Genomic DNA, 22,571 nt, shown 5'->3' with positions numbered 1-22,571 from the left:
GTACATATTCACAGTGAAACTATTTTCTCCATCTTTACATTTTTGAAAAGTGGCTAATCAAAAATAGCGCTGTGTAATTATTACAACTTTAGTGGTTAATAATTTTGCTTCCAAAAGGTATCAAAAAAGGTAATTGAAAGTGACAAAAATATAAACCACTTTTCGAATCTCTCGCTAAGATCACAAGAAAGACTCGCCCACTTTTCGGAACTCTCGCCGAGAAAAATAAAAAATAAATAAATAATTAAATAAAACATACTTTGCTTGACTTAAGCCTGAATTTTAAGCGATGTATATTATCTTTTTGTAACGAGCTATCTGAGCCTTGGAACGAACAGTTTAATTATTAAAGTGATTTATTCTACGTTTTTTAAAAATCATCTATTCATGAAGATTTTTTCTCATAGCGACTGAGTGATCAGCAAACTCTCTAGGCCAAAATCCAAATGTTGATTTTTTTTTTGGCGCAAAAGCATCGTTATGAATCAACAAAAAAAAAGAGGGGCATTTTGTTGGAAGAAACTTTAATTGCTATGCCAAACACTCTGCAGCCTTGAGTCAGCGGGCTCGAATCCCGCCGTAACTCTGGATGTATCGTCGAGCTCTCTTTTTCTGAATTGTACTGTCTCTCTTTCCTCTTGACAAAGGCTTGTAAACTATGCGTATGTAATTGAGCACTCAAGACTGCATGTATGTGTACCAAAAAATAAAATAAATTTTTTTCGTTGCTAGGCGACTGAGAAGAAATCAAGGTTGGCAACTGATTTTTTTCGTCTGAACCAGATTTTTCCCTACCATGATTAATAATTAAGGGACTTGGGAATATTTTTTTATTATTATTAATTTTTTTAGTATGTGTGTAATAAATGTGTAGAATTTCCCAACATATAAAACTAAACTAAATTCTCAACGTCTGGAGTACGTGGTGTGATGGAAATTTATGTCTGGGGCCATCAATGAATGATGTCACGGATTGGAGAAAGGAAGTTCTTAAAATTGTAACAATGTGTGACAAGAGAGAGGAAGGGGTACCAAGAAGTGAGACGTCACAAATTTTGGTTAAAATTGAAACATTCAAAATTAGTTTATTGAACAAATTTACGTAATTGTTTTCAAAATTTTTTTATGTTTATCAACAAAATAAGAACGCATATAATCATTATTGTTGCTTTACTCAAAATGCCATTAAAACACTTAACTGAAGTTTAAAAATAAAATTTGAAATATGTTTCTGTATCTTTATTAAATATAGTGTGACTTGTGACAAAAGGGAAAGGTAGGGGAGGTTGAAGTATGACACAGGAAAGGAGGGGGTCAAAAATACTAAAAAAAAGGTAGAGAATCACAGTTTTTCCAATATTTAGTATATCATTAAATTTTGTGTAAAACTTGACGGGAACAAATCAATAAAAGACACAAGATTATATTTTTCCATCTCGGTAATTCGAGAAATCTGATGCTATTGCTGCTGAAAAAATCTTCCTCTGAAATGCAAGACAGTTTTTCTTCGTGAAGTTGTAGGTTATCTGGATAAGAAATTGTAGCTCGGATCTGAAAAAAAAAATATATTTAATCCAAGAGGTGTTGATAAAGCCGATTAAAAAACTGCAGAGTATCCAAAACTTAACAGGCGGTTTTCAAAAATTTTATATAAGAGGCAGTTTAAAAATTAAAAGAGGTTTTTGCAGCAAATTCATATGATGTGCCATAAGTATTTCCTATCAAAGTTTCTGGCTTTAGTTCAAACATTTTTAGACCATGTCGTTCCAAATAAAAATGAGTAAATCGTAAAAAAAGAATTGTTGAAAATAATACAATGAAAAAAAAATACGAAAGGTTTTTCTTCTTCCATAAAGAGTTGATTGTATTCCGAACAATCAATTAACAACCTCCAGTAATAGGATACACGTAACAATATTTTTAAAATACAGTAAAACCTGTCGAGTTCACCATCTTTTAAGTTGATCACCAGTATCAATTGACTTATTTTATCAAGAATCGAATTGATTCTACGAAATAAAAAGGGACAAAGCATTTGCATCTTAGGAATTGCTATTATAAAAAGATAATTTATAACAAATACCTGTCATAAATAACCAAAAAATATGCATATTTCTTATTTTCAAATTAGTCAATGTCTATGTACATTAAAAAATCGTAAGGGCCGCTGCGCTGTTTTCTCGTAACAAATTTATCTGAACAGAAAGTGTTCGGATAAAATGTAAATTCTTGTTAAATTAATCAACATTAGAATCAAAAAAGTTAATTAAAATTGAGATTTCTTTTTTATAAATGTTATTTTAAAATCCCGTTTTTTCGTGCCCCGTTTATCAAGTTATTTTTTGGTGTCTTTTTATTTTATTTATTTTTTGCTATTCGAATAAATAGATGTTTTTCAAATTTGTAAGATAAGATTTTTGAATATGTAAACTAAGAATGTGAACAAAAACGATTTTTTTTAAAAAGATATTTTTCATAAATATGCAGCTATTTCTTATAAGTTTGCAAATTTTTTTAGGTATGTAAACTTTTTTAAATATGTAGACTAAATATTTTATATATGTATGCTTTTAAGTACTGACAATGTTTTTTTGTCAAGATTGTATTTGTGGGGAGAGAAGTTATGGACAATGTCAACTGTCATCTATGTAAAGGTACCCTAGCGTAGAATTGAGTTAACATGTCTTATATACTAGTGAATTGGAATAGTAATTTTTTTTTTTGTGGTGATAGATACCCAACATATTCATAGTTCAAAAATGGAGTTTTGCCTAAAGATAAAGGCACTTAAAATCTGTTTTTTTTCTTCATTTAATTAAAGAAAAAACTTCTTAGCACACCTTTAATTGTAAGATAAGAATGAACCATCGAGTTTCAGTAATTTACCTCTTGGAAATACCTACAAGTTTTGTGCCATTTGCTAATAAACAACATCTTTAATAAATATTCAATTAAAAAAAACAGAATAGACTTCTTTATGCCATCCAGTTTGTTATTTGAAGTGCGGACAAGTTTGATTTAAAGGAAAAGTTATTCAAAGTGGTTATTTTCTTATTCGAAGGTTATTATTGGAATGTTAATCGAAGGCCTTTTTGTTAATTTAAATTCAGTATACTTACGGAGTTCTTATTTCCGTCACCCAAATAGCAATGAGTATCTTGATACGAGTATCTCAAGTTGTTCTCCAATTTCTCAAAATCAATTTTGCTCCAATCGTAGTCGATAAGAAACCGATACATCATTCCATTTATATTATTTCTTCCAAGACTGAAAAAAAGTAACAAAAATAAAAAACTTTTAAATTGATAGTTTTTGATTAAAAAAAAATTCAAAATAATTTTATTTTCAAACGAACATAATTTAATTAAAATAGTTTAGCTTGTTCAGATATAGTTGCCTCCCAAACTGTGAAAAATTAAAAATTACCACTTTGTGAATTATCAAATTCTAATGAGCAGTTCTTTTATTTCATTACAGCAAAAAATATTAAATTAATTGATTTCGAAAAAGGGCAAATTAATTTAGTTGAAATTTAAAATAAATTATTAATAAGCAGTATACTTACACAAAATTAGTTAATAAAAAAATCTCCAAATAATTTTTATAAAAATCTCTCAATATTTATGTTAGTTTTAATAGTTAATAGTTCTAGTTAGTAATAATTCAAAATAAATTTATAAGCAATTAGTTCATCCAAAACTTAAAAAAATGGTAACAATCACTTGGTAAATTATAATGTATAATATATAGCTCTCAATAGTTGGTAATAATTACAAAAGTAAAATAATGCTAGTTTATAACTATTTATAATAAGAGCATATTAAATAAATAAAAATAATCACTGGTTCCTTTATGAACATTAAGAATTAATAAATTCTAATAAATAGTTTCTAATAGTTTGTAATAATAAGTAAAATAATTCAAATTTATGATATTTAATGCTAGATGAATAAACTAATAGCAAATAGTGTTAGTTCTGAGACTGAAAAGAATTTGACAACAAAATGTATTGATAAAATTCAATAGAATTTGAATTTTCAGAAACTACTTTTAAGAGAAATGTCACTATGTAACAAAATGTAATCACATAGCGAGAAAAGAAAAGTTTAAAGGTGTCATGGAGCTGAAAAATGTAATAACCGTAATTTACTTTTCCTTAAAATAACTATTTTATTATTAAATGATTAATCTATAACTTTTTAATTGACTAACAAGGGAAACTAGGGAAGTGTGACTCGCCAATTTTAAAATAAACTAGTGGGATGTATGCCTTATGAGGAATAATTTTAGGGGGCAACATTCGTTTCGGCCCATAGAAGGTCCTGTGAGAGATAAAAAATAATTCAATATATAGAAAAATCGGTATTTTATTACTTCAATGCAGACTATTAGTTATTGTAATTGTCTCATACTCCAATTAATTTTGTGGTACTTACTTTAACGTACTATATAATGCATATTTATTCTCAAAATTGATTTTGAAAATTTTATATATCTGTTGTTTTTCAAAAAAACCTGTTAGATTAATTTAAAAAAAAATTTATATGAAATTTTTTTACTTTTTTTTCTTCAAAAATTTTCCAAATTAGTTGGAGTATGTAATTGCCAATCAATCAATTAATTAATAATTAATTGATATTTAATTAACAATTAATTAATAATTTGCTAATTGATTTATTAATTAGAAAATTAATTAATTAACCAATTAATTACAAATTAATTGGAGTATGAGACAATTACAATAATTAATAGTCTGCATTGAAGTAATAAAATATCGATTTTTCTGCATATTTAACTATTTTTTATCTCTCACAGGACCTTCTATGGGCCGAAACGAATGTTGCCCCTTAAAATTATTCCTCATAAGGCATACATTCCACTAGTTTATTTTAAAATTGGCGAGTCACACTTCCCTAGTTTCCCTTGTAAGATAAGTAATACATAGTTAAAGATAGCTTACTTTCCTCCTAAAGCTGCATTAATTTCATCAATTGTTGGCACACTTACAGAGGCATATTTTTCAATTTTTGGGTAATAAAGAAGAAATCCCAAACACATTTCTTCATCGGTACCTTCACCACCCTGAAAATTTTTTAACCGACCTTTTAATTTTTTTATTATATCTGGTAAAATTTATACTATTTTTAAATAGAATAGGCACCTCAAAGTAAACTGATTACCTCACTCTATCCCGATTTCCCCCTCTCCGTTGCCATGGTATCCGCAAGTCTTACTTTTGTCCACGCAAAGTTATTCCCACTACTTACATAAACGTATTGTCATAGGAAAAAATGAAAGATTTTAACTAACCATGGTAACTGAGCAATACAAGAGAGAAGGCCTCAGCACGGGTTACCATAAACAAAAAATTTGATCAAAACGTAATGACATCTTTCGTATTTTTCCCCACTGCGTAAGTAGCCCGAACGTAGAGACATTTTTCTTATTTTTTTCTTCCCTACAAGACTACATCTTCGGACTACAAAATTGATCCGTGCGGAGGCCTTCTCTTTTCTAAGAGGTATTTAACGGAGACGAAAAAAGTGGAGAGTGGGAAAATCACATAGTCTTGGGACTGTTATTTTGTTTACAAAGATTATAATACAATGTGAGAATTACTGAGCAATAAGAAGAAAAAACAGTCATAATTATTGAGGCTTTGGCGAAATAGAATTCAAACAAGAGCACCTTTCTATTAAGGGTATGCATATTTTGCTGTTATATTTATAAATACGTAAATTTAAAATAAATATTTATAAATTGAATAAATTAAATTTGCATTGCAAACAATTTAACAACAGAGCATTTAAATCAGGACTTACAAATGTTACTTTAGTTTTTTCAGAAGAATCATAAGTGCATTCCATTGTTGCTTGATCACCCTAAATATTAAAAATAAAAATATTGTATGCCATGCAAGAAACAAAATAAAATAGCATTTCGAATAAATATACAGTGTTCAAAATAAAAAACGGATCCCCCTGAAAAACTTTTCATCTGATCTTCAGGTTCTAGGACTCAATCTTAATGGTTCGAGGGGGTGACCTGATATATTCTAATTAGTCAGTGCAGAATATATCTTAAATTACAAAATCAGACACAAAAATTCCCTTTCTCAGAATAAACATACCCTTTTTTCAAGCGGATTCGGATTTCAGACCCCCAAAATATAGGGGGTAGCCGCAATCTGGGAAACATGGTCCCCATAGTTTGGTCAGAAAAGCAGTCCTAAGTTTGGACCCTTAATGTTAACTTTATTTTTTACGTATTTCGCTATATCTCTTGATCTTTTCAAGCAAAATGAAAAACTTTCGCACACAATTGTAGAATTCGTTTATCTAAAGATAATTCCACGCTAAAATTAAGGATTAGTAAATATTTATTACTTTTAGCTGTTTTATTTAATGGTGGTTGAAAAAGTTTTGAATTGTAAGGAATACAAAGTTTTACACCATTTTAAAGTATGTAATTACACACGGAAAAATACGAAATTTAAGCAAAATTGGTTGAATAGTTCACGAGCAATTGGATTTTTAATGTACGATTTTTTTTAAATTCGATTTCTCAGAAACTATTCAACCGATTTTGCTCAAATTTGGAGTCTCGTCATGCAAAATTATATATTTTAAAATGGTGTAAAAATTGCATGTCTTACAATTAAAATAATTCAAGCGTATCGAAGTTGTTTAATTGTAGGCTTAATTCCAGATTTAAGTTTACATCCTGCATACAAAAATTTATACTTACTCTGTGAATTAGACTCTTAAGAATTTTTGATCTGATGTGAACTCATTTTAATCGTTTAAGCCGATGTGAATTAAATCCTTTTTCAATGTTCCTCTGTCCATCCTGAGATTGTGAATGAAAAAAAATGTAATAAATGTTACTTCAAAATTTGATAAAAGTTCAATTGTGGTTTAGGAAAGCTTTTAATAAAGATCACAATCATAGCACTGATTGTTTTAGTTCATTTGCGTAGTATTTGAATTTTGTGAAATTGTGGAAAATGTTTGAATAACAAATTTTGGTAACTACATGCTTGAAGCATCTAACTCAGGCAATGCCACATGAAAACATTCTACGACTTTCCTAGTTCGCGATATTCCCTTGCATCTCCTAATAGCGCAAAGAAGTTGCTTGATTATGCCCATACTTCCAAACTTTATTTGCACACTTCATCGAAAATGTATTGATTTCAAGTTTAAATTATATTGCACAATGCGCCAAGAAAAAAAAAAGGGAAAAAAACGGACCACTTTGAATACATCTCGTTCTAGGACTAAATTTTAATGGTTCGAGGGGGTAAGCCATGGTGGCTCAAGGGATAGAGAGCTCGCTTAACAATGAGTTGAACCGGGTTCGAATCCCGTCGAAGGCTGGTTTATTAGAATTCCGCACCCGGCTCGCCCCGACTACAGTGCTAGCTTAAAATATCCTCAGTGGTAAATGGATCATGGGTTAGAGTCCCCTTGCCATCAGGCTAACCGTGGGAAGTCTTTGTAGTGTTTCTACCACTACAAAAATATAATTCCAATTCACTAGTATATAGGACATGCTAACTAGTTTCTATGGTGGGGTACCTTTTCATAGATGAAGGTTGACATAGTCTTCACGGTTTTCCTCTCCATGTAACGTAAATGTGAGTTAGTTCCATCATAAAGTCCTTCAAACAGGCAAATTTCTTCCAATACTTGATCCAGGAGTTCCCTTGTCTTCTGGATTAGGTTTAAAATTACAAGGCTACGAAGTAACATTGGAAGCCGTTGACTGAAAATTCCGTCTGCTGTTCAACGACGGTTATATATATATATATATATATATATATATAAATGATTAGAGGGAGTGACCTCAAATATGCTAATTAATGAGTGCAGACGCTATTTTTAGTTACTAAATCAGACATAAAACCGGAGTTTCCGTGAATAAACGTACAAATTCTTCTTCCAACGGATTCGGATTTCCCACTCCCAAAATAAATGCGGTAGCCGCAGTATGGGAAATATGGTCCTAATAATTTGGTCGGGAGAACGGTCCAAAGTTTGGATTAATAAAGAACAATTTTACTTTTTTTTGTATTTCGCCATAGGTAACTACAGTAAAAATTCTTATCCAAGTATGGATGACTCATGCTGTAAAAAATGCAATTATTCATATAGATTTACTGTATAAAATAAATAAAAAAAAGTGTTGCTTTCTTTACCGGTAAAAATTCAATTTCTTCGGAGTAATATCTGTATTCCTAAAAGTAGAAATAAAAACGTGTAAAAATTTATTGTAAAAATTGTAATATAATCTGTGATACTCGAAAATGCATGTGACATGTATCAAAGTTATTACAAATGTTATGAATTTTAATTTAAATATTAATAAAAGAAAAATAAATAAAAAATTGTATAGTTTTTTTTTTTCTTTTCTAGGTATATGGCTCATTCCCAATCATTTAAGAAGTTTGATTTCCTTTATAATATCTGTTTTTACTGGTTTAATTTTCGTGTAAATTGTAAATTAATAGCTGTTTTATTATATAAAATGTAGCTACTCCTCTGGTCACTATTATCAGCCCTTATTATATTGTTGTCTGCTGTTGGAAAATAGATTATTACATTCAAACCAAAAATTATTCAAAATTATCCCTAAATTTTAGTTTTATTGTTCTAGCACATATTTTGCACAGACAGATTTTCAATTTTGTTGGCATAAAATTTATCAGAATAATCTGTTTGCTTAGCTATCATTGCAAAACAATCTGCAAACTTAATTTTTAAATTTTCTAATCCTGGTTGCTATAAAAGCTCATTAAATTGTTTTGACAAAATATACTATTTAAGGATAATACTCATAAAAAATATTTGATAAACTCTTATTTTAAATGATGTCTAAAAAGGGATAAATCTTTTAGCCATAATTATAAATTATTCAAAATTTTAAAATTAGTTACAAATTTACTTTCAGGGCCATTTCTCGCTACTCTCTAACATTATTTCAAGTATTTTAACTATTATTCAATGTTAAATAAAGCTTTGTTGTTTATATAAAAATAAATTGTTTTTTTCCAAACATAACTTTTGCATTTTATACATAAGCGATTTTATATAATACAAAGAAATGAAAGATATTACAAATCCTTAGAGTGAATCAATACACTTGTTTACATATTAAATGTAAAACTCATAAGAAAAGTATAAAAACAATAAATAAAGGAAATAATATTGCATACTTGATAGTTAAAATCATAATTTCTATCATCAGCTAAGGGTTGAAGTTCGGTGTTGTTTCTGAAATGTCGAGCTTTCACATGACGTGCTATCAAACAATAAATAATACAAAATGTACTATCTTAACACAGAGCATAAATTTTGAGTTTCATTTCATAAAAAACGTTAGCTTTTTTAATTTTCTTAAAATTTTGCTGTTTTTATTTGATTTAGAAATATACTTTCTATTGGTACATCAATAGGACAACTAAAGTCTAGATAAAAATGAAATATGTTTATTTGTAAGGTATTGTATACTTACCTAATAAGTGAGCATGTAGAAATGTTCCCAAAATTTTTATTCCCTCTTTTGGCATTGACTAAAATTGAAAAAACTAAACTAAATTAAAGCTAAAATAAAGAAAAAAGTATTAAAACCTCGAAAAACAACAATGTCATGACTGTATTGTAAAAAAAAAATGGTACTAAAATTTTTTTTCGCTTAAGATGAAATCACTTCTAGCGAAACGTTCCGAAAGTACATTTCCCACGAAGACAATAAAACTTAGGGAACATTCTGGAATTCAGGAATTTACTGCACTTATTTATTTAAAGATGCGAACTTCGTCAAAAGCATTAGGGGTTGCGTTACATATCGATTGAAACAAGAGCTGAGGTAGTTCAAGAAATAGTGTGTTCGCCTTCCAATGAGGTGACGGAGGTTCAAATCACAGCGGTAGCAAATTGATACGAATTCCGCTCCCAGCTCGCATCGACCACAGTGCTGACATAAAATATCCTCAGTGGTATACCGATCATGAGTTAGAATCCTCTTTCCGTCGAGTTAACTGTGAGAGGTGTTCGTAGTTTTCCTCTATACGTAACGCAAATGCGGACTAGTTCCATCAAAAAGTCCTTCACCACCGATAATTTTTCCCAATGTTTGAGCTATGAGTTCCCTTATCTTCTGGATTGGGTTCACAATTACAAGGCTACGAGGTTTATCATTGACAGTCGTAAACTCAGAATCAGCTTTTCAACGGCTTTTTATAAAGTATAACAAATTCCTAAAATCTTCCAAAGCCAATATGGATTTTCGGTTAGATGTTTGGTTTTAATTTTCTCGGTGCTTCTTTTTTTCTTTAAACAACTTCTTAAGAGGTTTTTTTTTCTGTAGAACTATGAATGATTAGATTGTTTTTTAAATTAATTTTATTTTTGATTAAAGTGACAAAAATGGATTTGGAGGACGATGAAAAAAAAAAACTTTCAACGAAAATTACATTCTAACAAAGAAGTGACACTTAACTATATTTTTAATAATGTTGATTGCAGTAACGTATGAATTTTATTTGCCAAAAGAGATCTTATGGAATTCTAAAATAATGCGCACTATTTTTCCAATTGCGAATTGGCAATGACCTTGCGTTTTGCTTGCTTGAAAAGATATTGTCAAGCAATAAATAACAACTCTCAATTTATTTAAATTTGTTTAAAAACATGATAACATTTTCCTGTCCACACCCTTTTGAAGGTTAAGTTTAGTCCCGAGTGATGAGGTTTTTCAAAAGTATCAATTAGGTACTTGCAACTTCAGAAGATTATGCCTAATCATGTAATTTAAATCAGATTTAATTGGATAACTGTAAGCGACGCAAGACGTGTGCGTCGAACCTGATTGGCCTCCGAATCGAAAAATGCTATTTACCTACGATCATATCACTTGCAAGTATAAAATTGCGCAAAATATAAAAAAAAAATAAATGTTTTACCGGATCCAAACACAAAGGGTTGCTGTGTCCAGATATTGTGTATTCCTTCTGCTTTGGAGGAATAAATAACCTTCTTGATACAGTTGATCCAAACATCAATGAACCGGCATCATACTCTCGTAATTTATTGGTATAATAAATTCGAAATCCAGACCTATCAACAATACCTAAAATGAAAATGTAGTTCAGATATATGATACTACTGTTACTCCATTTGTGTCATTTTTAATCTTAAAAAGTTTCATGAAAGAAATGTATTAAGCTTTTATACTTGCCTTTTCAACCGTTCGTGAAATGTAAAATATTAAAGCAGGAAATAATAGAGCTGTTTATGTGAAATCAAAGTTTGTTGAAGAATTTTTTGATAAATATAAGGTGAAGAAAAATTGTTCGTATAAAATAAAAGGGGTAATTCTTCCCATCAAGATAAGTTGTATTTACCACGGAAAAAAGTAGACAATGTGAGAATTGAACTCTGAGAGGCAGAAAAGAATAAAATTGTTTTGGGCTTGAGGATTGGTCTCCTTGTTCACCAGATCTCAACCCCGTGAACTTTTCTTTAAGTGACATCTGAAATATTTTGTGACGCTCACGGCTGCAAATCTTAAAGCGAGAATCAGTGTGCGAAATCTTAGTGGGGGTGAACTAGAGTGCATAAATTCAGGCTCTCTGGAATACCACCACTTTGAACACTTGTCGCGATCTATAAATCAGATAGGCTAATTTTGGTATCGTTCTTTCTTTTCCCCAAATGGATATAAGTAGATGCTGATATTCCAATTCGACTCTTATATGAGTGTATTGCTATTCCGTATTCCATAGCAAATACTGCTCGCATGGATGGGTACAATCGCATCTCCTATTTATTAAGAACAACTTAAACTCGTCCTGTATGCAAAAAAAAAATTTAAAAGATTTTAAGCAACATTTAAACGAATAATAAAAATACATTTGATTCAATCTTAATCTGCAGCATCCTTAATTTTTATTAACAATTATGACTTAACTTTTGAAGATCATAATTTTTCTTGAAGATCATAGACCAATGGAAGTATTTCAGTACTCTTGAAGACTTTTCTTGAAGACTTTTTTAACAAATAAATTAACAAATTAATCTTTTGCCCGCTGGAATTCTGTGAATAAAGTCTTCGTCAACCACTAACGACTGTTATTTTCTGTAGTCAAAATATTAACATTCAAGCATGTCTTAACAGTCTTAAATATCGCAGCTGATTTTAGTACTCTATGGAATACAATATGTTCATTTGTGAAAAAATTCGTGGCTAAATAGTTTTAGTACAGGCAATATGCATTTTCAAAACATGAGATTTTAAGAAAATTACATCAAATATGACAGGTATTCTCGTCAGCTAAGCGGCAAACTTCATGCCATTTGTTCAGAAATAGTGTGAATACACAATGTTACAAAGCAAGTTTATTGAAGTATTTTCAAATAAAGATGAAGCAAACAAATAGGATTTCATACGACTTGGAAAGAAGTTGGTGACGTTTTTAATGCGAAATCATAATCTATGACTGGAAATACGAGTATCTCTATAGGCAAGTAAAATGGAGAAAAATTACCTCAATTTTACGGAGAAAAATTGCTATTTTAAACTTGTTTTGAACAATTTTAGACACACATTTTTGGAAGAAGTTTCAACTCAAACATAATAAATGCATAGTTCAATTAATAAAATTAATTTAAGTACAGAATAACCAAATTATTCCGAACTTGACTATTTTTTTGACAAAATCAAGATACATACCATCATGACGAAATGGATTATCATAGTGAATTTCCAGCATATAATATATGGAAATACCAGATTCAAGTGGAAGTCCAACATGATCCGGAAGTATAAGATCCTAATTTTGAAAGAATACATATTAAAATAAAATAAAAAATTCGAAAAGTTAAGTTCTAGAAAGAACTTTAAATTTTACTAAAAAAATTTTCTAACACTGGCTAAAAGTTACCTCTCCCCCAATCGCCCAAGCAAGCGTTATTCCTTCACATCTTGACATAACATCCGGCATATTCGGTCGATAACACTGATGTCCTATTTTGTCCAAATGTGGATCGTATTCTTCAGGATTTGCTCCCACACATTCATACAGCAATAGATGGTGAACATACGGTTCATGTCCTTTCTGAATAAGCGGTTCTACCTAGTTAAGAAGCAATAGCAGAACATGTTAAATTATTGAAGTTTAACACTGGTTTGTAAATTGCACCTTACTGTGCAAAAGTAATTTTATAAAAACCTTAAAAAACAATAAAAAATTTTCGCTACCGTCACAAATAATGAAAACTTTAGTTTTTTTATAGTTGGAGACATACAATTTCCCAAAAGAAGGTTAAATTTCGAACTTGCTATGAACCACAATACAGCGAGAATTTGCTAAAAACTGCACAAGATGTAAAATTGAATCATTTTTCTGTTCGAATTATACCCTAATATCGAGGAATGAAATTTGATATGTGCGATAATACGGTTCAACTTAGCTCTATATTTGACCAATATTATGGTTGAACTAACTCAAAAATATTTTTTGCATATACTCTGGGATTTTTTGCTGTCTTCCCCTGTAGAAAATTTCATTCCCTGTAGAAAATTTTAAGAGCTTAAAATTGCACAATATAAATTTTTCATGGCCTACCTTCAATATTACTAGAAATGAAGCAAATCGAAAAATACAGTTGTCAAAATTTTAAATTCTGTCTGTTATTCAAAATAATGGCTCTTAAAGATTAAAATACAAACTCTTTGTGATTATTTAACTAGCCGACAAATCAATTGTAAAGTTAAAAAAAAAAATTTTTTTTTGAAGACCAATTAAGAAATAAGTAAAAAAATACCAATATGAAATAACAAAAATTAAATAAGAAATCAAAATTCCATTTAATCGAAAATTTAGTCAAGCCTACGTTTATTTTAAATGACTAAATTTTTCTTTATCACAGTTGGAGAAGCATAATGTCAATTTCTTTCCATGATTTACACTATTGTTGATCTGCTAAAGATTAAAATAATTTTGAAAATTCTGCTTATTAATTTTCAAGGCACAGCAGCTAGAATTAGCAGACTAACATGAATAGTATTGATTAAATATATATATATATATATATATATATATATATATCCAGGCCACACTGCTACAGATACGCGTTCGTAGGGTGGGCCACATTCCAGATCACACAACAGAGAACGCAGAAACATCCATGCCCTGAGCGAGATTTGAAGCCGCAACCATTGGCTTTGCAGTCGGGCACGCTGACCGCTCGACCACCTAGCAACAGATGGACAGATATAATTCGATTACAATGCTGCAAGTATATTGAATACATAAAGTAAGTAAGATAAAAATGAACAAATTTTGAAAAAAAAATATTAGTCGTTATTATAATATATATGTTTTAATGCATATTAAAGGATTATTTTTTTTATATAAATTGCCTGAAATTTAACAAATAAGAATTTGTACTCTTATTATGATAAAACAATTATTAATAGAAAGGGCATAATTACTTGTTCTTTCCGTTTAAAATAATTACAAATAAATAAATAGCTTGAAAAGTTTACAAATTTAGGAAAAAATTCGTTAAATTACGTACCAAAACAATATGGTGCTTAACTGGTAGCGCTGGAGCTCTGTAAATCTTACACCAATATAGTGTGTTGAATTCAGATGAAATGGTAAACTGGCATAAGAAAGAAAAGATATATTTAATTTAATCACGTGAATAATTAATAATTAAAATAATAATTATTTTTTCTCATTATAAAATGATCAGTTGGAATAAATTGGGTTCAGAAAAAGTCATTTTTATAAAGGTTACCTATAAAGTCATGGAGCCCGTAATGAGAAACTAAACTAAGCAACCTAGATTTATTGCTACTGGTCAAACATTTCACCCACTTATGGGAAATTTAACAAAAAATTTGCAACAAAAAATTCGCAAGGAGGTATTTGATCATTCACCTAATAGCCCCAAGATTGTTCCCAGAGTTCTTGGACATGAAGAATTTCTTGACTTGGTATTACTTTTTCTCAAATGTGCAGACAGCTTTGACATACTGGCTTTGACATACTGTAACATGGAAAAGTCTGAGACAGACTTCCCCATGCTACGGAACCTTTGGAGCTAAAATATTACTGTATCTTTTACAATAGGTTTAATTGTGTTTTGTTTCGTTTTCCCACTAAAATTCATTTTAGTGAGAAATTTACTTTCCAGGAATTCTTTGTATTTTGCTAGATTGCTATTACTCATTATTAAAATTTTGTGAAATTTAATAATGAGTAGTAGCAAAGTGAGTATCAACTCTGCGAAAGACCTCGGGGTAGACCCATGCTAAGATGGATCGACTGTGTTGAGAATGACTGAAGCGTTCTCAAGAAAACTGGAAAGTAGTCACCAAATGTAAAACTACCTGGAGAAACTTCTGGAAGAGGCCAGAGCCCTTCCAATCCACTGAAGAAGAAAGAAGAGTTACTATTCTGTTAGAGGAATCAATCGATGTCAAATAGAAATTCCGTTCCAGACTGCTTTTTGTTTTGTACAAACTCACATATTTGTAAAATGATTAAAACTAATATTCTGTCATATTAAATTAATTAAATTAATTTATGAAAATCCGGAAGAAAGACTCAAAGAAAGGATAGTTATAGTTTTTCTTAAATTGTTTTTTCTTATCTTATATCTTTCTTATTAGTTATTATTTTTCTTATTGCTGAACTAACTGTCAAAATTCAATGTATTCAATGTATTTTACATTTTTTGTTGTTGTTGTGTTTTTCATTGTTTTGTAATAATTAATATTTTGCAGTAAGAAAAGAAGTCCTTAACCGATGCTTACTTTTGCTAAGCCTAAAGAACAGTACAGTAAAGATGTTTTCTTTTTTGAAAGAAAAAAAAATCTTAAACCATATAATGTTTTAAGCATCTTGCCATTTTTAAGCTTCTTATTTGCTTTTTATACCACTACTGTCTCCATCTTCTTCATTACATTCATATTTTTAAATTAAAGAACCCGCTAAGATATCCAGTTAAATAACACAAATATTATAATCAATATTCCAAATAAATAAATAAACATTTGCATAAAAAAACTTAATAGTTAACACTGGGGGAAAAAATTGGCGTTTATACAAATATTTAATCTTGTCTCATTCGGACGTGGGTATTTTAAATCTGAAATTAGTTTTGCTCCTAAATCTACAGATTTATTTTAAATGACATTTTTACTTCATTTTTTGTTGTAATGTACAAGTTCAAATTTTTTATTTGTAACAGGGGGTCGTGTAAATGCTGAGACAAACTTTTAGAGAGTTCGGGCACATCATCAGAATTAAAACAGTATAGGAATCAATGATCTGAAAACATCGTCTTACACAAATTAAAGGCACTTCTCTATTTTCTCCTGTTCAGAAGCGCATAATAAAGCCGTTTGTAATAGGGAAGCTCCTCTAGGGGCGTATGATGACATTTCCGGGCATAGTTTACTGTGTAGTTTTAATTCTAACGATGTGCTCTAACTCCCAAAGAAGTTAGCCGCAACATTTATGCAAACCCCTGTTATATAAAACGTTTTTAAACTTGTACATTTTGACAAAAATTAGAGTAAAAAGGTAATTTGCAAAAAAAAATGTTGCTTGGAGAGAGAAACCAGTGCAACAAATGTTTCTATAAACTACTAAGCAAAAAACATAAGGATTACTTAGTTAAAAAACCAAGAAAATCATCAAATGATTACTCACATTCGGTGAAAGGACATCCCAGTGTGATAGTTGTGACTTATCTATAAATAGTTCAGCGTTTCTTTTGGGTTGTAACAGAAGAACACTCTTAGCTCCTCTATTTTTCATGTGATAATCAAGATCATTTTCATCCAACGGATCAATATCCGAGAAAGCATAAATTAACCGAATTGTACTATCCTGAAATTTATTTATATTCATTAAATATTATTCAGGCTAAAGTTAGAAATGTTACAAAAGCTGAAGAAAAAGAAGCAAAAAATTATGTTTCACAGTTTAAAAAGAGGAAAAGTGCTGCAAAATAAATTAAACTGCAAGTAATTAAAGCTTCTGAGAGAATCAATAGTTCAAATAAGCGCTTAAATTAAACACTAGTATGAAAACTACTGCCATTATTACGCATTTCATCTTGAAAATGTATTTACTACGTTCTTTTTGTATTATTTATACTGTTTGAAAACGTTTTTAAAAATCTCAGAAGCATTTTTATTTACTGACTGGAATATAAAAATTGTAAGCTCTCCTGCAACCCTAAATAAAGAATTAAAAGTTTCTGATGTATCTCTTAAATGTTTCAAGTGTTTCAAGTAAAGAAGCCTGTCACATGATATTGTACCGAGCACAGGGGTTCGGTTTGATTGAAGATGAGTGAAAGAGTCCTAAAAACTTAACTTTTTTGGCAGAAACTTCTAGAAAATACACTCATTTCTAGCACTTATTTACAGCTCAAATAACAACGTAGTACAGCAAAACATAGGCTTCACAACCTTAAGCGGGTCACTGAATTAATTTAGGTCAGAACACTGCTATAGTCACAAGCAGACTCTACCTTGGGATTCACGCTCCAATTTATGTAGGCTTGGCGACAAACATCAGAACTTTTAACACAATTTCAGACGATTCTCGTATAACTCCGTAAACATGGGTTCTATTGCTTTGAAACTCGAAGTTTCGAGAACAATCATTTTGTCGCCATAATTGTCTCCAAGTCGGTAAAAATGTCGCGAAACCTAATCTCTCACAAGAAATACATTAGGCATTATTTCCTTTCTAATTCACGTTAGCATTACGTGACTTTCTTAAACATTTTTTGATTAAACTGTTTATTTAGATACTAGGAGGCTTCGCCCCCTGCTCGCTGGCGTTCGCCAACTCCCAGAAATGCTTTCGCAGTTCATTTCGGATTGCTTCGCAATCCGATGCTCGCTTTGCTCGCTCATTGGATACGTTCTTAACGTCTAGCTTTTGTATACTTTTTTGAACACTGAAGTTCCGACCACTTTTCACTGTAGAAAATTATAAACCTGTGCATTTCAGTATTAATTTGAAATTGCAAACAGTTCACATATTTTTCTTAATCACACTATTCTAAATTTCAGTTGTTGAGAAAAGTAACTGTTGTAAGTTTTGTTTTAAAGTCTTTCCCACCAGAGAGCTACAACCATGTGTTGTAAAATAATATGAAATAGTACTGAACGCCGGATGTAAAGCATCGGCTTCGATGAAGATAATTTTTTGAGAATTTTTTTGATAATTCGGTGAGAATTCTCCTGATTAGCCATATGATGTTCACTACGTGCTCTTGCGCACCGAAGCCTATCAATTAAAAATGAAAACCGTTGCCAACGCGAGAAACGAAATATCATCGGTTTTATTGATACATACGTACGTATTAGCGTTTTATATAATATAGATAGATTTATGCTATTAACAAAAGAATATTAGTAAAATTATAGACGTAATTACAAGTTAATAACAGTATGCAAGTAATTTTGAAAAGTTATTTTTCGTCTAAAAATAGTTTAAAAAAAATAAATAAAAAAATAACTGTATAAAATAACTCAATGTTCTGTATTTACAGTCAATTACACCGAATACTTGAAAACAGAAATTTGTTTACCAATTAGGGTGCTTGGGAAATTTTTTTTGCATTCAATTACCTAACAACCATAGGGAAAATAATGTATCGAAAGGAACTTATGCGGTAAATTTTTTTTCTGCTGCCCAGCAACAAAATGGAATTGTTGAAAATTTCCCTTGTACAGTGGATTATTTTTCAAAATTACGCCTAAACTTTGTGGAGAGTCCATTGTAAGTTCTTCTCTTTTTGAAAGATTTAAGTTTTTAATTTTTCTGACTAAAAGACAAAAGCCGGAATAAATTAATTTTGTTTTTGAATGCAATTGGATTAACTATAATATGAAACTGAATAAAATGAGAAAAAAACATTTATATATTTAAAATTTTTATTCTCGAAAAAATAAATTATTGAAAATAATTTAATATTGTTTCCAATTTTAATCTAATTAAACTTACGTCAATTTTTAGGTCCTCTTCATCACAAGTGTCCAACTTCCGCCGGAAAACAAGTGAGGTGTGTGTATCATTTTCACTTCCGCTTAAACATTCCCAGTCCATGCTTATATCAATTATTGGTAAAGTATTTCCTATACCATGTCTGTCCTAAAAATAACTTGAAATTTTAATTCATAAAAGATATTTAAGCATAAAATTTGTCGAATGACACACACGCCATTGCAATCAGTTCAGTTATATTTAATATATGCATACAGGAAAAATAAAATATAAATATCAATGCTTTTCCAGTTTAACAATTACAATTTATTTAGCCTTACTAGATACAAGACAATAACATGCAATTCCTTTTTTATTATAGAATGATTTAGAAATGTTATAAGTTAAAAGGTTGCGTTCTTACCTCGTATTCATAATAGACAGTTTCTAAGAATTAAGGAGGAACAACACAGTAAAATATTCAAAAATTTAATGTCGTTTTCTATAGTTTATATTTTTCAGATTAATGTACCAAAATATTGAATTGATTTTCGTAAACATGTAAAAATTACATCATAATATGTCGAGCGTGAAGTAAGCCGCACTGTGACATGCATGAACAAGTGGACTTGTGCACTCAGTTGTTGAATGAATTGGCTCACTCCCATCAAAACAATTCATTAAAATACTATCATTTTATCCATTTTATAGTAATAATTTGTTTAAATTGCATTAGAAAAGGAGATATTGTAGTTTATTTACGTCGCACAAGAGCTCCACAATGGGCTATTGGCGATGGCCAGGGAAACATCCCTAAAGATGATCCAAAGACATACCATTACAATTTTGATCCTCTGCGGAGGGGATGGTACCACTGCTTCGATAGCCCAACGACCTGCGCGTGAAATCGAGCACTTTACGGTAGAGCAATTTAACGAGGACCAATGCCGCACACCCTCGATCCCTTCGTAGACTGATCCAAGTGGTCACACACCCTCACACTGACTACACCCAGTGAAACTTGACTTCGGTGTTCTACTGGGAACCGTGTTTTAACTACCTGTCCACTGCGGAACGGGAAAAAGAGATACTTTGAATATAAATAGTTGGAATTTCAAATTTAGCTGTAATAGTCTCAATCAATGTTGCAAAGGAATATTGACAGTTTTGGAACAAGTATCATAGAAATAAATGTAGGCCCAGATAATGTAGGCCAAAGAATGTGGTCAAATTGAAGATGAGCGCAGAATTTCGACTACTACTCTAAAAAAATAAAAGTGTGGCATAAGCTATGTTAACTGTAATTTTGGATAAATGTGTTCATATTTTCGTTTTTGTATCTCGTCAGGTTGTTATTAAAATGCATTCGAAAAGTGATGTTAGATTATGCTCATCTATTAAATTATTAGCCCCCATCCCTTCCCCATTGTCCACATTGGGTTGTTGCGAGAATGCTTTACATTTTGCATTCATTAAATTAAGAGGTGGATACCATCAACAACCAAAAATATTTTATTTCGAAAATAGAGATGGGCCAAAATTGTCATAAAAGTAATTGACATGTTTTTCACTTGCCAGTAAACAGTACTTGTCGAAAGGAAGTATTAGCAGTATTTTATTTACGTCACACTAGAGCTGCACAATCTCTGAGGACGATCCGAAGGCATGTTGTCACAATTTTGATATTCTGCAGAAAAGATGGCTCTCTTGCTTTGCTACCCCTACGAGCGAAGTTAAGCACTTTACAGTGGAGTAGTTTAACAAGAATCAATACCACACACCATCGGTTCCTTCATAGGCTGATCAAATTGGTCATTGACCCGTTTACTGACTGCTGCCAGTAATGAATGTAACCGAAGTTTGACTTTACGATCTATCTAATTTGGGACTAATTGTAATAAAAGAAATGATATAAGAACAGTAACCTAGTCCTTTTATTCCGTTTCTGAAAGTAACGCGCAGTCAATTGAGTAATAGCATAGGGTAACTTCTTATCAAGTTTCTAAAGCGTTATTTAGAAACGATGACAAATCTTAGAAAATCATTGAAATCAAAAAGTTCGGACATTTTCTCGTGTCATTCGCTTTCCACAACAACCCACAACCAAAGCAATAAACGAACTTCAAGTGTGAAATCTTTAGCCACCCCCTTTATAGATCAAACCTGACCCCAATTGCGCAACTGATTCGAACCAAGGGCTTTTCACAAAATAAACCGCGATAAATATGCTAACTTGTTATGCATTGATTAACTATTAATATAATTTACTAGCCATCTCTAAGATATTCTGACCTTTCCACATTTGGCGGAAATATATTTCAAACATAAGTACATCATTACTTTTTTGACTGAAATAACAATTTACTTGAATTTCTTAAGGCGGAATAAAATGTGAAATCGATCTACGGTTCAAAGTTACCATAGTTATAAAAATAATACAGCTTTCTTAAATACTATACTTATAGAAAAGGTACAAAGTGTAAGAAAATAATGAAGTTTTCTAAAAAAATTAAATTTATAACTATGTGTATAATTACTTATATTTATTGCCCAATAAATTTCAGAAGGAAAAATTACGTGGATTTGAAATACATCACAAGCTAAATTCCAGCTAGTCGAACAAACTGCTAATATATTTTATTAGTTTCATGTAAAAATAAATAAATTTACCAAGAAAAGTTAAATTTCAAATCTTAAATTTACCTGGCAATAAATTTTTCCATCTTTTATCCAACCGGTAATAATATCACTACCAGCCATACCACCATTATAAGACAAGCCAAATCCAACATAACCATGAGTTTGCACATCAACACCAAACACAATCTCTGCTTGACCAGCAGTGGACACTGTTGTCAACCAACAAACTTGATATTTGCCTCCACTGTCCAGAACACTACAGTGCAGCCATTCTTCATGTTCTGCCGTAACTAAAACAGTTGTTAGTAATAAGGAATAAAACAAAATTTGACTGTCCATATTTGTAGGTTGAGCTTATTAGGAAAAAAAATTCGTCTGAGTGTTTCCTATTTGTTTTAAAAAAATTTTTTTTCAAAAAACCCTTAGAAACTTTTGAATTTTGTTTAGTTCATATAATAATACGAATAAAACATCTAATTTTTTCAATAAATTGTTAGTATAATTGATTCACAATTGCATTGTGACGCGACTACATGCCTGGACTCAGCAGTGTTGCTACGGCAATATTTACAAATGGCTTTAAAAGGATTTATAAATAAAGTTTAGAATTCTGCACGCCGAAATTTATTTGTTCGTCATTTCCTGATGCGATATTTGCATAAACTAAAACCCGGATGATAAGAATGTTAAGAGTCCGGATGTTAAAGTTTTCATTCGATTGTCTTAGAACGATTTTTAAAATTATTCTTAAAACTATATTTTCACTTTTATACTGAAGTTTCAATTATAAGTTTCAATTCTTGTTCAATTCTTGAAGTTTCAATTCTTGTTGAATAAAATGGCTAATTTCATGGTTATAAGCAGTTTCTAGAGAAATTTCTTTTATTTATGTAAAATATGATTT

At 30.5% G+C, this 22,571-nt stretch overlaps 1 protein-coding gene across 1 annotated transcript; it reads right to left on the bottom strand.

The window, feature by feature from the left end:
- Positions 1 to 1,053: 1,053 nt before the first annotated feature.
- Positions 1,054 to 22,362, bottom strand: LOC107450731 (DBH-like monooxygenase protein 1 homolog). The gene is made up of 14 exons (XM_087153332.1): positions 21,731 to 22,362; positions 19,049 to 19,195; positions 16,733 to 16,912; positions 14,586 to 14,672; positions 12,947 to 13,138; positions 12,736 to 12,835; positions 10,967 to 11,133; positions 9,517 to 9,574; positions 9,218 to 9,303; positions 8,201 to 8,239; positions 5,823 to 5,882; positions 4,961 to 5,082; positions 3,120 to 3,267; positions 1,054 to 1,551 (listed from the first exon to the last, which is right to left on the bottom strand). Exons 1-14 carry the CDS (start codon positions 22,004 to 22,006, stop codon positions 1,372 to 1,374), a joined length of 1,842 nt encoding a protein of 613 aa, XP_087009458.1. The 5' UTR covers positions 22,007 to 22,362; the 3' UTR covers positions 1,054 to 1,371.
- Between the last annotated feature and the right edge of the window lie 209 nt (positions 22,363 to 22,571).

This window comes from Parasteatoda tepidariorum, chromosome 10, assembly GCF_982258835.1.
Source record: "Parasteatoda tepidariorum strain Cologne lab strain chromosome 10, Ptep-v5.0, whole genome shotgun sequence".
Lineage (NCBI taxonomy): Eukaryota > Metazoa > Arthropoda > Arachnida > Araneae > Theridiidae > Parasteatoda > Parasteatoda tepidariorum.
This window is presented reverse-complemented; position numbering and strand designations above follow the sequence as displayed.

Bases quoted from the DNA above. Each gene is read 5' to 3' on its own strand.
- LOC107450731 (XM_087153332.1), bottom strand. From the start codon at position 22,006: ATGGACAGTCAAATTTTGTTTTATTCCTTATTACTAACAACTGTTTTA. The intron at 5,883-8,200 runs GTAAAGAAAGCA...TTTAATATTTAG, and splicing joins AAGAAATTGAATTTTTACCG to GGTGATCAAGCAACAATGGA. The intron at 3,268-4,960 runs GTAAGCTATCTT...ACTTTTTTTCAG, and splicing joins AATGCAGCTTTAGGAGGAAA to TCTTGGAAGAAATAATATAA.